Source organism: Gopherus flavomarginatus, chromosome 2 (assembly GCF_025201925.1).
Source record: "Gopherus flavomarginatus isolate rGopFla2 chromosome 2, rGopFla2.mat.asm, whole genome shotgun sequence".
Classification (NCBI taxonomy): Eukaryota; Metazoa; Chordata; order Testudines; family Testudinidae; genus Gopherus; species Gopherus flavomarginatus.
Window position 1 is genome coordinate 162,302,281 of NC_066618.1, and position 13,030 is coordinate 162,315,310.

Genomic DNA, 13,030 nt, shown 5'->3' on the forward strand with positions numbered 1-13,030 from the left:
TGTTTCAGGGGAGAGGCCTGAGTAGCCAGGAAGCCCCCGTTGGAAAGAAGCCAGGCACTGGACCTGCAGGGGCAGCTGCTGTGACTCACCCTGCATTGCGGCCTGGCTGGCAGCTACCCAACGGTGGCTTCACGCTTCCACCGTTTATGGCGTCCCCATTTGTCTGCTGCTGGATGTGTGACTCCAGCCCTCAACAGGTGGGCTCCATCTTCACAGGGGCCAAGCCCTTCACACAGCCCCGTCACTTCCAGCCTTTGATCTCCCCTTGCATGCTGGGGCCAAAATAGATCGTTAACAGCAGGGCAATGCCAGCGGGGCACTGGGTCCCTAGAACGTGCCAGCCAGGGCTCATGCCTGGATGGACCATGCTGGGACATCTCCTGGCTGAACAGGGACCTGCTGACACACCAGCTCCCCTGTTGAGAGGCAGTGCCAGTGCAGGGTAGGAGGTACCCATACAGGGTGCAGGCACTGTGTAGGCTTTGTCCCCTGGGCCCATGTGGTAACAGTCCTGCTGTGGCATCCCTATGCTGCACTAGTCCCCCAGATAGTTTGGGGCTGCTGCCAGTGGGCAGCAGGGAGCAGGAGGGCCACATCAATTCATGATTGTCCCTCCAGTCCAGAGGGGAGGGCCATCCTAAGAGACAACCACCCTGCCCTGCAGCTCTGTCTAGCTCTCTCCATCTTCTGGCTCATGGACTGTTGCCCAAGGCCTTGGCACTTCAGCGGAGGTGGGAAGAAAATGCTTTAGTTCAAACTGTCACCTCTCCCCGGCCCATGCTGGGACCTGGCTTCTATTGCCCAGTCTAAACAACACTGCCTTGGTTTCTCCTGTAAGAAGCGACCTGGATAGGGGATGCAGGTGCCCTTTGTCTTAGTGATTTAAGTAGCTACCCAGCTCAGGCCAGGGAGAGCAATGAGATGAGGGATGAGTATTAAACAGCAAGATCTGCTGGGATCAGACTGTGGAGAGGGAACAGCCCCATTAAGCCCCATCTCGTCTCAGAAACCAGGGCAGGCGCATCCCCTTCAGTGCATTCTCCACCTAAGCTAGCGTTATGGGCTCCAAGGGATGGGGGGATCCCAGCCTTTCTCAGGAGGCTGACTCTGCAGCCTGGGAGATCATGCTGCTGAAATGCTTTTCTCTGAGACTCCAGCTTTCCTCAGTTTCATCTCCCCAGGGAGAATGACGGGCTGAGTCTCATGGCAATGCCTGGGGCTGGAGGGGGTACATTGTGTGTGTGTGTAGATCAGATATTCCCTTCTGCACCCCTAACCCTCTCATTCATTATCTCTCTCTCTCCCTCCCTCCCCCACTTGCTCCCCTCTCCTTCCTAGGGATAGCAGCAATCCCTTTTAGTTCATCCCCCTCCCCCAGGTCCAGTCTCCCTGCCACACACCTGGAAGAAAATTAAAGCTGGCCATTGTGGAAGGTTTTGCTCCCCTCTTGGAGCCAATCTCACAGCACAGCAGTCTCCCAATATGCTCCGAGGGGTGGCAGACCTGCCACAAATACCTGCTAACTCCAGACCAAGGCCAGGTCAATGGGTTATAATTGTCTCTCCTGCTGCTTGGTAATCCTCTATTGTCTCCTATTCACAGCCACCCTTGTTACTCTGGGGACAGACTACGTGTGTGTGTTTGGGGGTGGGTGAAGGGGGTTCTTCTATAAGGACTTTTGAGCTGTCTGCTAGGGTATGAGCTTTTAAGAGAGGGGCATCTACTGCTTCAGAGAAAGAAACTCCAGAGCATTGTGGGGGTGATCTGTGCAGGCTGCACTGCTAATGGCAATGAAGATGAATGTTTTACAGTGTCAGGAGTGCCAGCTATCCCAAAGCACTTCACAAACTGCACCAATAAAAGGTTCCTTCACTGAAATGCAACTGCATCTGGGGTGCAGCATCACAACCAAGCCACACACAGGAAGGGGGCAGCAAGGGACATGTTGGCCAAGGATGGTAGGGTAAACATCTACAGTCTGGGAAAGCTTGGGAGGGGAGCTTAATGTTGGGGTTGGATGGTCTTGTAGCCAAAGCAGAAGGCAGGACTCCTGGGTTCTAGATAGCACAATGAGGGTCTCACACAGGGTATGTGTCAGTTTCCGCCTCTGTAGAGTGAAAGCTTGTCTGAGCATGGCTTTGGGGTCAATAGGAAGGGGCTGTCAGATCTGTTTAGCACAGAAGGCAGATGCTGCGGCCATGCTGGAGCCCAGCATTCCTAGAGCCAGCAACCCACTTTAATGCTTCCCTTAAGTGGAGCAGCTGGGTTTGCCTCTGTGGGTGACCTGGTAATTAGGGGAGCACATGATGCCCCAGCTGGCATAAGGGGCCAGGTGCTGCTGGGGGTACAAGCTGGGGTTAGCAAAACAAGACCTTGGCCAATCTTGCTTATTAAAGATCCCATGGCACCTTAGCTGAGAGTTGAACGTTAACTCGCTGTTCTAGCCAAAGTCACCAGTGATTCCAGGCAGGGGCAGTGGATTCTTCACTGCCTATTTTGAATGGTCAGATAGCTCCACTCCCCTGCTGCGAGGGGCAGGGGTGGAACTGAGAGTAGGGGTCAGGCTTAGGGCCCTAGAAGCCAGCAGCGGAAGATCAGTGGTGGCTGTAAGTCAGGCCTGAGGGGACATCATGGGTCCATCTGCACTATGATAAGAGACGGCTCAGCTCAGTCTTGGGATGTGGCACTAGAACATGGGAGTGCAGACATTCGAGCTTGGGCCGGAGGCCCTGTGGGGGGGTAAGGTGTCAGAGCCCAGACTCTAGGCTGTGCCCCACTCAGCTGACCCAGCCTCTGGGAGTGGGCACCATGGGATCTTTTAGTGAAGCATCACCATCCCCAAGAAAGGCCTCTGTGAGTGAGCGGAAGTCCCTGCCCCTTACTCTCACCCTGGCACAGCAGCACTCCCAGGCCCCTGTTCCAAGCAGAGATGGGGTGGCCTAGCACTGCAAGCTGAAGACTACCCACCGTCCGTGGCCATCCAGCTCTGGTACTGCAGAGTTTTTATAGCCCTGGACAAATTGGGAGCCTGGCCAGCAGAGCAGCAGTTGGATTCAGTAGCAGAAGCCTCTGTTCCTGCTTCCCACCCCTCAGCACTAAACCTGTCACCACCTCCATCAGGCTCTCTGCAGTCAGGCTCCAGCTCACCTGTTAAGTGGCCCCTATTTAGCTGCCCTCCTGCAGATGCAGCACGGAGGGGGATGGGGAAAGAATCAGCTACTGCAGGAGCAGCTGGGCAGAGACCCCCCTTTAGACCAGGGGTCAGCAACCTTTCAGAAGTGGTGTGCTCAGTCTTCATTTATTCACTCTGATTTAAGGTTTCACGTGCCAGTCATACATTTTAAAGTAATACAGTTAAGAAGGTCTCTTTCTATGTCTATAATACATAACTAAACTATCGTTGTTTGTAAAGTAAATAAGGTTTTAAAAATGTTTAAGAAGCTTCATTTAAAATTAAATTAAAATGCAGAGCCCATGAGAACAGTGACTAGGACCGGGCAGCATGAGTGCCACTGAAAATTAGCTTGTGCGCCGCCTTCGGCACACGTGCCATAGGTTGCCTACCCCTGCTTTAAGCAGCCTCCTCCTCACAGAGCATCTGCTAGACATTGCATGCAGGACAGCAAGGGGTCTCAGTCAGGCTGAGCAAGGGGGTTTGTGCATGGACAATGGGGTCAGAAGCAGGCCAGGGATGGCAGCGAAACAAGCTGCCCTCTTGTGGGGTCCCCATGCCCAGGAGGAGAAGCCCTTGCATTAGGCAAATGGCACCCAGCCAGTGCTGTGCTGCTGCAGCCAGCATAGCCCAGTGAGCACATTGCTCACTCTGCAGTCCCTTCTCTTTGTACCACTCCCAATTATGTCATGTCTGCTGGCTGCCAATGCAGCCCCATGGCCCTGTGCACAGACTGGCCTCTGGCACATGCCAAGCAGCAGAGGCTGCCCTGTCTCCTCACTGCCATGTTCCCAGTTCTAGGTGTCGCACTTCCTAGCCGCACAGCTACAGGCCAGACCGCCCATGGGAAAGGCTAGCAAACCCCCTATGGACCTCAGTCTACGGCTGTAGCAGATGCTGCCCCAGGTCCTGACAAAGATACACAGGTGAGAAAATCTAGGTTATTAATAGTCTGAGCTGGCTCAAGGGGGTAGAAGAAAGCTGGCAGACTAGGAGAGAGAGGGGAGTCTGCCCTAGCAGCCTCCAGTCACCATCTGAGCAGAGACCAGGGCCATTTCTGGGGCTTTAGCCTAGCAGTGTGGGGTGACATTTCTGAACAAGCAGAGGTGCTGGAACGAGTGGCGGGGGGGGAGTACTGCTGCACTCCTGGCTTGAAGTGGTTTCCATCATATACAGGGTTTATATACAGTTTGGTTCAATGGCTCCCAGCCCGCCTGTGAACAAGGCTGGCTCCCTGCCATGAGCTGGCTGAGGATCGGGACCAGACTGAGTTTGAGGCTACGCATCATTACCAAAGCATATGGTATCTCTCTATGGAAAATGAGATATATACAGTGGCTCACTTAGACAGCATCCCTGCCCAGCCAGAGATGCCGTTCCAGTCTCTCTGGACTCAAAGACCCAGCAGACATCTGCCCGTGAAACTACATTCCATACTCCCCCGGGAGCTGGGAGCCCGGCCTCCAGCAAACCAGAAGGCTGCTGAGCTCTTTCCTTTTGCAGTGCTGTCCTCTATAGCACCAGAGCGGTACTACACTGCGAGAGATGCAGCCTTTTGGACTACAGGGCGTTCACTCCAGCAGAGGAGCCTTTTGGCACATCCGATCAAGTTGCTCAGAAAGTCAGGACTCCAGCCCAGGAGCTTGGAAGTTATTTCTCCTCCTGAAGAGGAAGAGTCTAGCAGATTTAGCTAGGGCTTGGAGCATGCAGCAGGACAGCAGTGAAGGACTAATCAGAGGTTTCTCTTGGGTGTTCAAGGTGTCTTACACCATGACCTGCTGTTGTTCATGGAGATCATGCCCCCTCCACTTGATTTGAAGGGGGGGGAAGTCTTAGGTATTCTCATCACATGACCCAATACAAGCTGGGCAATTGTCCCTAGAGCATAACACCCACTGCTGTTGCCTATTTGGTAGATGATCTGCAGCTGGAGCATTAAGGCCTCAGCCTGCTGTCAGTGTGTCTGAAAACCTCTTACCAACTATGCCTGCAAATCCCAGGCTATGGGGAGATAGTGGAACATGGACTGGTCTAAGGTGCACAGCCAAGACTAGACTATGGCTAGAATTTGAAGCTGCTGAAGGAAAAAAAAATCTGACCCTAGTTGTGGGGCCTGAGTCCATCCTGAAATTCTGGCTTTGGCTCCTTGGAGTCTCTTGCTCTGTCCAGAGGTGCCCCACCTTCTTCCAGGCTTAAGGAAGAAGTGAAACCCAGGGTGCAAAATAAAAGGCCCTTTATTTTCTCTAAGGGCATTTACAGAAAACAGCACAAAAATCTCTCTGGTCGCTTCTGTACCAGGCTCTAGAAGGCAAGGGGAAACAGAAGTCAGATTTTCACATGGTAGAAAGGCAAAGTCCTGGAGCACTTCTCCAGAGACAAGTCACTAGTTTGTACCTCCCACAAAGGTACCTTGCCCCACAGATGGATTCCAGTTGGTTTAGGGCCAGTGCACGGTATGAGCATTTGTATAGCTTCAGACCAGTGAACGACACAGTAAGTCAGAACCTGGGAGTCCTACCTCTAAGCTCCATGCATAGGCTGCTAGACCATTTTGCTGGCAGCTAGATACTATGCCAGTAGCTTTCTGCCTGAAGGATTCTAGTTTGTGGATTATCCCATTGTGTTGTAATCCTTAGTCCTCTCCTTAAATACCCTTCCCCAATTACCATTTTCCTACATAGTACCACTAGATATAGCATGGTGCATCCAGCATTTGCCCAAGGGAGGACAATGGAGTGGCCAGACAATTATGGTTCCCCTAGTTGCTACATGCATGGGGAACTTGGGACACAATATTGGTCCCTCCATGACAATACAGCCATCAGCTCATCTCTTTGGCAAGGCCTCCATCTTGGTGGCTTGCTCCACTCAGCCAGCCCGTGGTTTGCAGAACAGCCTTACCTCGTAGATGCCTTGCCGCAGATCAGTCTATTTCTTCACTGCTGGCTTTCTCCCTCTGCCAGCTCCTTTTCCCTGCAAAGGGAGCAAAGTGAGGCTATGGCTTTAGAGTAGCGCAGGCCAGCAGCTAGGCACCCCCACATTTGATGGCCCCACTCGCTAGGCCAAGATGTTAATGCAGAACGGCTCTGCACTGCTGCCACAATAGCACATGGAAAGTGATTAGACATTAGAACTAGACAGCAAGAGCCCAATTCACGAGCATGCAGATCTAAGCCCAGGTTTAGTTATCCATATGCCTGTTGGTTATTTTTCCTGTCAGAGTGATGTTTTCATGTTTGACTGTCTGCCCTATTTCAGGGGTTGTGAGCTAATTAGAAGCAGATAGTGGCGTGTGACAGACACCCACCAGCTGCTAGAATATCTGGTACTCATTTTTTCAGCAAGTGATTTAGATAGACAGTCATTTGCAGTGTCTTTTTACCTTTGACTAGTACTAGTTATTCAGCTCTAGAGACAGTGAAGCAGAGATAAAGCAGCCACAGATGAAATGGAAACACGAGCCTCATGCGGAACAGAGGAACAGCTTTAAAAGCCATGTTTGCTTCAGAAGAGACTTCCACAGCGAAACATTTCTCAAGCCAGCATTAATGTGATTCATGTTTCTCCCTCAGTCTGTCCCAAGGGGCACAGACATCACTGCTTGGCTTCTTACCTTGCTGGGAATGACATCATCATCAGAAGGAACACTGCTGCTCGGAAGAGAAGGGAAGAGGAGAGTTGAGATTAGATTCACTCCTGAAAACTCATGCCATACGTTCACAGATCTAACGACAGGTACTGAGCTTGTGCATTTCCCTAAGTCAATCCAACTGTTAGTATTTAGGTTTTTAGCATGAAGTTACTTAAACCTAATTGGTGGCTTTGGGCAGATGTGATGGGGATAAGGGCATGCCAGCGTTCCTCTGGGATTTCCCACAGCAATTCACAGGACAGTTATCCCTTTGCTCTTTCCCAGAGTTAGACACCAGCACTGCACTGCCAGGACTAGCCAAAAGGCTGTTATCTCCAATAGACCTGGAGGTTAGTGTAGAATCATAGAATGTCAGGGTTAGAAGGGACCTCAGGAGGTCATCTAGTCCACCCCCCTGCTCAAAGCAGGACCAATCCCCAGACAGATTTTTGCCCCAAATTGCCCCCTCAAGAATTGAATTCACGACCCTGGGTTTAGCAGGCCAATGCTCAAACCACTGAGCTATCCCTCCCCCAAATGTCAATGTCACTGTATTTCCTGGCCTATGGAATTCTAGTCCCCTCTTGCCATGAGATCCTTAGCTTCCACCTGTGACAGAGATCGGTCAGGCAGTATTCCCACCATCTCATTTAGAGGGTGCTATCCAGACTGTTTGGCTCCCCCGCACCGCACCATTGATTATACTCACTTCTCTTCCTCTTTCTCCATCTTCTTCTTCTGGGAAGAAGAAGCTTGAGTTAAATTTGACAAGGCTAGCACAAGTTCTAAGTCACAGGTTGGGAGAGGGCATTTTTTGGAACTGCCTGAGCATAATTCTCCAAAGTAGGAAGAATTGTGTAGCTTGTCCCTATAGCAGGAAAATGGGTTATTGCACAGGCATAGATCCGCTGTAGCAGTAAGAGAACTGTCCGTCCATGTGGGACTTTCCCCGGTGAAGAGAGGGGTCGAAGAACCATAGAATACATTCCAGAGATAGCGGTGACTTGGAAGCTCTGTGCCCACCACTGAAATGCAGACACCTTTGGGCTAGAGCATAGCTGTTAAACCCTTAGCAATACTATGCATTGGAGGATGTGGTGTTCATTTGGCAGTGGAGCAGGGTGGGGGGAAGGAGAGGTTAGGGAGCAGAACATTACGTACAGTTAGCTACACTGGAATTTAGCCAAGACACTCGTTACCCTCAGGACTCTTGGGGACAGCAATACAGTCTTCAGTGGTCACAAGCACTCAGGGGTCTCATGCTGGAGAGATCACCTCCAGCAGAACATCAGCCGCTTCTCCGGGTTCACTGGGTGAGTCAACAAGATTCTGCAAGGCCCAGGAGACTAGATAGCTAGTTCACTCTACTCTCTCACTAGTCACCTCCATACCCGGGGACAGATTCAGAACCAGCAGGAACACCAGGGAATTAGTGGCGCTGCCGTGGGAGGAATGGGGACATGCGACTGGCAGTGGGTGCTCCTTGCTTGACAGTTCTTGCAGTACCTTGGCAATGCTACCCCGCTTGTTGGAAGCTGGATGCTTGATGGCTTTGGGGGGAGAATCCTCCTGAGATTCTTCTTCCTCAGCCACCTCCTCTTCTTCCTCCTCCTCCTCCTCATCCCAGGAGAGATCCGGTACCACTGCAAAGCAGAGAAGCCTTGGCTCAGAGCTGTTCATGCACCCTTAGAGCGGCTAGACATGCTGGAGCCTGTCAGTGACCTGCTGCCCATCTTGGGGACTTACACACTTGGTTTTATTCTAGGCCCTGATTAGAGCAAGCCCGACAAGCTGCAGTTAGTTATGGCAGAGACACTCCCCATTCCAAAGAGATGCTAACTTGAGCCAAGTTTGGCCCCACTGAGAACTTAGGCTGTAGCACAGCTGAGGTTACCTAGATGTGTTGCTAAGGTTAGTGGCTCCTTGGTAGGAATGGGAGTCTTTAGAACTAGCCACTATCCCCAGAGCACACCTGCCAGCCATCCTGCCTGGAGGAAAGGGTAGGGAAGAGAACCTTTGGTTAAGAGGCATGCAGTGCCCCTGCTCTGACAGTGGGACATTGTGCCAAGGTTGTGGCCTTCCTGTGCTTGGATATGGTGGAAAGTCACTGAATTCCCAAAGTGCTGACACTTGGGTAGGCCTTGGACATCCTCTAGGGGACAGAGTAGATCCAGCAAATGCAGTTCCCATTGGAGCCAATGGGCATTGCATTACATTTACACCTGGGTTGACTTGGGCTCAGATCCCCTCTTCCCACCTCCCTCCGTTCGCTTACATGTAACATGTTGTCCAGTGATGTAGACTGGGCCAGAGCCAGCTCTCAACCTGAAGGTGACAGGAGGAGTCAGCTCAACCCCTACCATGGTGGCCTGGAAGAGATTAATGTCACAGGTTATTTCGGCCTTCATCTTTCCCCCACATCCTCCTGCACTGCCTACAGACACAAGTGCCAGAGCCTGGAAGGAGGTTCCCCCATGCATTTCCCTCCTACGAGAGTCTAGGGCTAGTTAATTTAGAGACAACACAGGAGTTGGTTTATGCACAGCTGAGCATTATCAGTGCTGGATTTTCAGTGTCCTGGCCTGTTGCGTAAGCTACCCATCTCCCCAGTGATGGTCTTTGTAAGCTCTTCAGGGCAAGGACTGAACTGTCTAGAAGGGCTGTTAGCTGGAAGAGCCATGCATGCATTGCTGCCTCTCTGGGCAGCAGTGAAGCAGCAGTGTCTGGCTGATAACAGGTTATGCTGTGTACTCAATTAGAAGCTATATCTCGAAAGCAGGTGTGCACTGAGGCCTGACAGGATCCTAGAGCAAGTCTTTAGGAGGAAGAGGAAAATGAAGGCACACTTATTTTGGCCAGGAGCTGAAGTCTAGGTGGGTGCACTCAGCCTTCAGCTCATGCATTTTCCCCTCCCTAAGGGGCTGTGGCCACATCAAGCTTCCCTTTGCTATTCCCTTTGCATTCGGGTTTGCTCCAAGTCTGGCCTTTTCTAGTGAGCTGAGCCAAACTACAGGGTTCTGTCCACAAGCCATTCAGATCTTGCGTTTTTGTTCAGGCCCATCTCTGGTTAGACTTTATGCTTGATCTGAGCTAACCCCAGTTCAGTGTCATTGTCCCCCAGAGTCCTTTAAGAGACTGATGAGCTGGCACTCACCATTGGCAGTACTGAAGGTTTCAGAGTTGCTAGGGGCACAGGCGTGGTATCCTGGCTGTCTTCGGAGGGTACAATCTCCACAACATTGAACTCATCTTTGGCTTTTTCTCCTAGGCAGATCTTTGGGTGAAAACATGAGTCATCAGTACCCCTTTAGTGGCAGAACTCCAGCAACATCTGTGAAGGCTCCAACTCTAGATTTCTCCCCCCACCAAACTCCAGACCTGGGAAGGAGGGTTCCAGACAAGTCTATAGGGCCTTAGCCTAGGGTTGGTCCCATCCAGGTTCTCAGGACCATCCCTTTGGGGTCGCTGTTCCAGGAAATCTGGGAGGGTGCTCCATACACACTGCCAGCTGTCCAGTTTTATGAGTTCAGGAAAGGTCTTGGTATTTTATGCCTCAGAGGTGGCAACCCTACTAAAGCCTATAAGCCAATAAGGAAGACCCTGCCACTGCTCATTAGAGCTCCACCACACTTTCTGCCAGTCCCAAGGGCGAGTGGGCTTCCTCGACTGACTGATCAGGGCAGCCATTTATCCTGGCAGAGATCAGGGGTGGGAGAATTAGGGCCTATCACTCCGCACAGGTTGTGCTTCCATGGCAACCCTTGTGAACAGGAGCAGACAGTGGGACATGGAGCATAGATATTCCTCTGCAAAACATGCCCCTCCCTTCTATGGCTGGAGCAGGCCAGCCTTGCAGGAAATGGTTGTACTGAATGGACTTGGGCAGGCTGGTCTGGTGGCAGTGCCCTTTGAACTGCCATGCAGAGACCCATGTTACAGGTGCCCTAGGGCCAGTAGTGTCAACAAGCATGAATGAGTGCATGACCCCAGACAAGGGAGTAATGAGGCCATTCTCTTCTCTTCCTGCAAGGTTTGCATGCCAGATGGTTCTAGCAGTGGGAATGGCCATCTCTGAACATCATGCTATCTAGATTAGGGGTTTTCTTTTCCTCTCCAGATCCTTATATTAGCTTCCAAGACCAGCCTGTGCTCAGCTACCCACTTCAAACACAAGTGCCCACGCCCTGCCCCATAACCCTCTACGGGCAAAGATGGGCCAGGTACTCACTGTTCGCAGGGCCAGCTGCTGCTCATACTTCCACTCATCTGGGATCTTGAATGTATAGGTTTGTTTCTCATGGTTTAGTTCACATCCTGTGGATGAGGTAGAAGCCCAGTCAGGTCAGCTCAGCCTACCGCCCGCCCAATTCTCGGCTGAGAGACGTCTAGGCTGAAGTGTCAGAGATGGTGCTTCCACTACACCTCCTTTTTGGTAAGGAGGGGTGGTAGGAGAAGAGACATCAGAGAAGCCACCAATACATAATTGCTCCCCAATTAGAGGCAGCAGTTTGGCTCCCCAAAGCTCCTCTCTGCTTCCTGCACCTGTCAGGCAGGTTGATATTAGAGCCAAAACATTGTCCCATGGAGCCGCCACAGGTATTGATCAATGGGAGCCAAGAGATGCTTAAGACACAGGGGAAGAGTTCACTTCCTAAGAGATTAGGGAGAGAAGAAGAGTCAGGTGGCAGTTTAAGGAGGTACGAAGTAATTTGACTGCTCAACTCAGAGATAGACTAAAGAGGAGACTGTACTGAGATGATTTTCAGGCAGATGGCTGTCAGACAACCTAGGCACATCCTCACCTCTACATGAGAGTGCTCTCCAGATACCTACCACTGGAGCGTGGGTTCTCAAGGGTTCCAGTTATTTGGTTTGTCACCGAGAGGCAGAGCCTCTCTGCCTCTTGGAAGAGTGGTTTCATTTCAGCTGAGGGCTGTGATTGTCAGGGGAGCCTTGCAAGACACTTCCTGAAGTAGCCCGAAGCCACCTAGTTATTACAGCTTATTTTGCAGTAGTACAGAGGCCATAGTCAGGTTGGGGCCCTGTTGTGCTAGGCACTGGACAGGAAGACATATGGTCCTCCCTGCCCTCCTGTGTTTGTATGGTTCTCAACCTTTCCAGCCTACCGTACCCCTTTCGGGCATTTGATTTGTCTTGCCTACCCTAAGTTTCACATCACTTAAAAACTACTTGCTTACAAAATCAAATGTAATAAAAGAAAAGTGTCACGGAACATGAGTACTGAGAAATTGCTGGCCTTCTCATTTTTACCATAGAATTCAACAAATTGATTGGAATATAACTATTGTACTTACATTTCAGTGTATAGTATACAGAGCAGTATAAAGTCATTGTCTGGATGATATTTTAGTTTGTACGGACTTTGCTAGGGCTTTCTGCATAGCCTACTGCAAAGCCAGGCAAATATCTACATGAGTTCATGTACCCCCGGAAGACCTGCGGATAGCCCTGGTTGAGAACCACTGGCTTAGACAACAAGATGCAACAGGTGGACAGACAAACAAGCAGATGGGAGGGAGGACAAGTCAATGGAAACTTGTTTCAGCTGCATTCATGGCTCTTAGTCACAGTATACACAGAAATTATATCCCCAGAAACAGTCATGAGAGACAGGTTCTTACCCCAGATTAGAGACACTGGCTTCTCAGATTTACTGTTGCTGTTGGCACTACTGTTAAGAGCCATGGTTCCTAGGATTTACTTTCCTGGGAAGGAAGAAGACGTTCCTTAGAGTGGAGTCTTTACTAAGTTAGAAAACTTCACAACAGCCCCACTGATATAGGATTTAAGTTTTCCACAGAGTTTAGGCCAGAAAGAAGCATTAGATCTTTTAGTCTGACCCCCTGTATCTTACTGGCCATTAAGTTTTCACCCATCTACCCCAGTGTTGAACCCAATAATTTGGGTTTGACTAAACTCTGTTTGGATCTGAAGAATCCACCATTCCCATCACAGTTTTTTTTCCAATTGTTAACACCCTCACTGTTCATTTGGGCCTTGTTTCCAACTGGAATTTTTCTGGCTTCAGCTTCCAGCCATTGGCTCCTGTTATACCTTTCTCCACAGGATTACAGACGCTGAGGACCTAGTATTTTCTCCGTATGAAGCTACTTAAATGCTAATCAAGTTACCTCTCAATCTTCTTTTTGGTAAACTAAAGAGGTTGAGAGACTCAAAGAGCACAAGGAGAGACATTTTCCAGCCCT

At 50.7% G+C, this 13,030-nt stretch overlaps 1 protein-coding gene across 1 annotated transcript; it reads right to left on the reverse strand.

Annotated features, from left to right (window-relative positions):
• Positions 1 to 6,100: 6,100 nt before the first annotated feature.
• On the reverse strand, positions 6,101 to 12,512 carry NPM2 (nucleophosmin/nucleoplasmin 2). Its single transcript, XM_050940339.1, has 8 exons — positions 12,446 to 12,512; positions 11,032 to 11,117; positions 9,958 to 10,077; positions 9,079 to 9,172; positions 8,310 to 8,446; positions 7,513 to 7,541; positions 6,786 to 6,822; positions 6,101 to 6,145 (listed from the first exon to the last, which is right to left on the reverse strand). The coding sequence occupies exons 1-8, from the start codon at positions 12,507 to 12,509 to the stop codon at positions 6,101 to 6,103; spliced, it is 612 nt and encodes a 203-aa protein (XP_050796296.1). The 5' UTR covers positions 12,510 to 12,512.
• Positions 12,513 to 13,030: the final 518 nt, after the last annotated feature.